General features: G+C 52.0%; 1 protein-coding gene across 1 annotated transcript; it reads right to left on the minus strand.

Annotated features, from left to right (window-relative positions):
* Nucleotides 1–2,544: 2,544 nt before the first annotated feature.
* Nucleotides 2,545–4,103, minus strand: LOC129107085 (transcription factor SOX-11-like). Its single transcript, XM_054618451.1, is given in 2 exon segments — nt 2,545–3,514; nt 3,517–4,103. Coding segments are annotated over 2 exon segments (1,002 nt in total). The 5' UTR covers nt 3,818–4,103; the 3' UTR covers nt 2,545–2,813.
* Between the last annotated feature and the right edge of the window lie 399 nt (nt 4,104–4,502).

Genomic DNA, 4,502 nt, shown 5'->3' on the forward strand with positions numbered 1-4,502 from the left:
GACCCGGTGACCTCCTGACCTCCTGACCTCTCCAGACTTCAAATCAGGCCTGAGCATTGCATTCTGGGTAACGTAAACAAAACAAAGGGTGGAGGAACGCGGCCCGGTCTCAGGAGAGGAGATCAGCCTGCAGACCGACCCAGACCGCTGAGTCCTCCTGCCGAAGGTTCCTACATGTACCAGCATGCATTGCACCAGCAGCTGAAGCAGCTGCATCCTGAACACCATCACTGGCTCCACTGAGCATGCTCAGTAGCGTTTCCTTTAGCTCCGCCCCCCAGCCCGGCCCAGCATGTAACTCTTTAACATTTATTGAAACTTTATTCTGAAAATATCATCAATCTCTTCTCTGAAAGTTTAAACTTAAATAAAATATATATTCTTATCCACTTATTAAAATATTAACATTTTGTTTAGCGACTTTATTTCCATAAAATCAGGAGGTTTGATTTTAAAGATATCACTATTGTTCAGTTACATTATGATGCGTTCAGGCTCTGTTCAGTTACATTATGATGCGTTCAGGCTCTGTTCAGTTACATTATGATGCGTTCAGGCTCTGTTCAGTTACATTATGATGCGTTCAGGCTCTGTTCAGTTACATTATGATCAGTTACATTATGATGCGTTCAGGCTCTGTTCAGTTACATTATGATGCGTTCAGGCTCTGTTCAGAGTATTGTCTGAAGGTAAATTATAACGTTATCATGATGTGTTCAATGTAATCTGTAAAATGTAGTGTTGGTGATAAACTAGAATAAATCCAGTAGTTTGAAGGAGATGTTTTCACATTAATATAAATAGATATTAGAGATGAATTATGATGTTTAACTTCCTAACACTAGCTCTAAGATTATAATACATCATTAAAACTACTAATGAACAGATCTGTTTTAATCCATAAAACATATATTTTATTTCATTTGAATTGTGTGTTTTTATGAAGAAATAAAAACACAATAAATTACTATAACAAAGTAAAAGTACAACGTTTAGTATTTTTAATGGTTTACTGCCTTCAGAGGGTTTTAATTCTGAATAAATAAATATTCTGGATCCTTGTAGACCAGCTGATGAAACCAACAAAGAGATCTGCATCTGACACTATGGATCATCAGTGATCAGTGATGATCATCAGTGATCAGTAATGATCATCAGTGATCAGTAATGATCATCAGTGATCATCAGTGATCAGTGATGATCATCAGTGATCAGTGATGATCACCACTGCTTGTGATCAGGGAGCAATAAGTGTGTTTCACGATGTTAACTGATGAGCTGGAGCTCGTTGGTGGTTCAACGTCTTACTGGTGGTGAACCAGTTCCTCCTCTGTGTGTAATGGGAGCTGTGGTCCACAGACCATCAGGGACAGAAGTCTAATGTTTAGTCTGGTTCTGGAGGCGGGGCTTAAAGACCCCTTCAGGACCGCTGGAATATCCTCAACTATTCCTGAAACTGAACTTTTGAGCAAACAGGTGGTGATGAAGATCATGTGACCTGACTAAAAGCTCCAGGACAGTAAGGGGACGTCGTCAGCGGCAACAGAGACGATTCAGACGCTTTTATATGAAAGTATTCAGGATTATTATGTAAGGAGCTTTCAGTCACAACACATGGTCTTCCTCTGGAGATCACAGAATGCATTTAAATACTCTGGAGTTAACAAAGACTCTCCACTTGTTTTTAAGCATGAAGCAACTTTCAGATCTCTAAAAAGAATAAATCTAAAATATCCTCCGACCATTGGACTGAACGTCTGGAGCGTCTTTAGAACGGTTCAGAGACTCTGAACTAAGAGAAAAAACACTTTCAGACCTCGTGACATAGGAGCTGGACTGTCAGGTTTGGAGCCGCCGTGGTGTCTGAGGACCATGTGAGGCGGGTGAAAGCTCTGGAACACCTGAAGGAGACCTGAAGGAGACCTGAAGGAGACCTGAAGGAGACCTGAAGGAGTCCAGAAGGAGTCGGACCCTGAGAGGATGAAGTCAGAGCGGTTAGTGGAGCTGATCAATGACAGAGCGATGACTCAGTTCCAGCTGATTTATTAACTCAGGTTCTCCGGTTCTCCGACACAAACACTCGGGACGGTTCTTTTTTCCTCTTTTCTTTTATATTGCACAAAAATAATCAGCAAAAAACAAATCTGTGCCGTTAACGTTAGAAAAATGAAACAAAGTCCAGTTTCTCTCCTCACTCACACCAACGTACAGAGTCAACTTTAACTATCTTACACAACATATACAACCCGGACCGGACCGGACCGGACCGGACCTGGTCCCCAACCACCCCCTGTACACAGCAAGGCATTAAAGCAAGGCATTAAAGCAAGGCAGGCCGGCTGGGATTTGAACCCTCACATGCTCAAATTACAAATCATAATATCCCCAGTCACAAAGAAGGAGAAGGAGGAGAAGAGGAGAAGGAGAAGGAGGAGAAGGAGGAGAAGTGCCGTTGACTGTACAAAAATATCCAAAATAGTTTGACTTCTTGATATTAAAAGATGAGGTATGTTTGGTTCTGTTCGTATAAAACAAGGTTCTGTCTGCTGGGTTTGGGTTCTAACGCTGGATGTGGTCTCCTCAGACCTGGCAACCCCACATGTGAAATAGAAAGGAGGAGAACTCAAAGGAGTCCCATAAAAGAGTCCTGCAGTGGTCCTGGTCCTGGTCCTAGAGTCCATTAGATGCATAGTTCAGGTCCCGGTTCAGACCCGAGAACAGAAAACTGAATCCATAAACCTGGTGAGTCCAGACCGGGTCTCCTCAGGCCAGACACCCCGGAGATCCAGAACCCGGAGACCCGGGTCTCGGGGTCAATAGGTGAACACCAGGTCTGAGAAGTTGGCCTCCAGCCAGCTCCCGGCGATCATCTCGCTGAGCTCGGGGGTGCAGTAGTCCGGGAAGTCGAAGTGGGACCCGAGGCTGCCCTCACTGCCACACGAGTCCAGGTCTTTGTCCACCAGGGACAGGCTCAGGTTCCCCGGGGCCGAGCAGGAGGAGGCGTTCCACGGCTCGGAGGAGGAGGAGGAGGAGGAGGCCTGGAAGCCGGCCAGCAGGCTCAGGGTGAAGTCTGAGGCCTCCTGCAGGTCCTCCAGGTCCTCCCCACAGCAGGAGGACGAGGACCGGGAGGAGGAGGCCGGGGAGGAGGAGGAGGAGGAGGAGGAGGAGGAGGAGGCCGGGGTGCTGGCGCCCTGCCGGGTGATGTTCTTGAAGCTGTAGAAGAGCCTCCCAGAGGAGGAGGAGGAGGAGGACCCGTCCACGGGGGGCCCCTCCTCCTCCTCCTCCTCCTCCTTCCTCTCCTCCTCCTCCTCCTCCTCGGAGTCGGTGAACTCCTGCTTCACCAGCTCGCCGGCCCGGTACCCGGTCAGCAGGTACCGGTACCGGGGGTCTGGGGTGGGGGCCGCCGGCCTGCAGGGCTTGGTCTTGGAGCTCCTCTTGGGGCCCCTGCCGGCTCCTCTCGGGGCCCCTGCCGGCTCGCTGCGGGGCCCCTCGCTGCGGGGCCCTCGCTGCGGGGCCCCTCGCTGCGGGGCTTCTTGCGGGGCCGGTACTTGTAGTCCGGGTGGTCCGCCATGTGCTGCAGCCGCAGCCGCTCCGCCTCCCGGATGAACGGGACCTTGTCCGCGTCCTGCAGCAGCCTCCAGCGCTTCCCCAGCCGCTTGGAGATCTCTGCGTTGTGCATGTCGGGGGCCTGCAGGGTCAGGGTCCTCCTCTGGCCCCGGGACCACACCATGAAGGCGTTCATGGGCCGCTTGATGTGCACAGAGGCCCCGCAGCGGGACGGACCGGCACCGGGACCGGGACCGGCCTGCTGCACCATGCTGCAGGACCGGGACCGGGTCTACAGGAGGACCGGGTCTGCAGGGACCGGGTCTACAGGAGGACCGGGTCTGCAGGAGGACCGGGTCTGCAGGAGGACCGGGTCTACAGGAGGACCGGGTCTGCAGGAGGACCGGGTCTACAGGAGGACCGGGTCTACAGGAGGACCGGGTCTACAGGAGGACCGGGTCTACAGGAGGACCGGGTCTGCAGGAGGACCGGGTCTACAGGAGGACCGGGTCTGAGGAGGACCGGGTCTACAGGAGGACCGGGTCTGCAGGAGGACCGGGTCTACAGGAGGACCGGGTCTGTACCGGGTCTGTACCGGGTCTAGAGGAGGACCGGGTCTGTACCGGGTCTGTACCGGGTCTAGGAGGAGGACCGGGTCTACCGGGTCTAGAGGAGGACCGGGTCTAGAGGAGGAGGTCTGGGTCTGACCGGGTCTAGAGGAGGACCGGGTCTGGTTCTGGTTCTCTGGTTCTCGTGTCTCTGTTCTAACCTCTCGCACCGGCGTCTTATTAACCGGCTGATACTGCGCGTGACGTCACCGCCCTCAGCCAATCGCTGCTCTTCATATCCAGAAGAGCTTCCCGCCTCCACGGCGCCCTCAGCCAATCACAGCTCTCCTTGCCCTCCCCGGTGCCCGCCCACAGACCGTTACTACCGGAGAACAGCTCCATTAACTG

Source organism: Anoplopoma fimbria, chromosome 18 (genome assembly GCF_027596085.1).
Source record: "Anoplopoma fimbria isolate UVic2021 breed Golden Eagle Sablefish chromosome 18, Afim_UVic_2022, whole genome shotgun sequence".
Classification (NCBI taxonomy): domain Eukaryota; kingdom Metazoa; phylum Chordata; class Actinopteri; order Perciformes; family Anoplopomatidae; genus Anoplopoma; species Anoplopoma fimbria.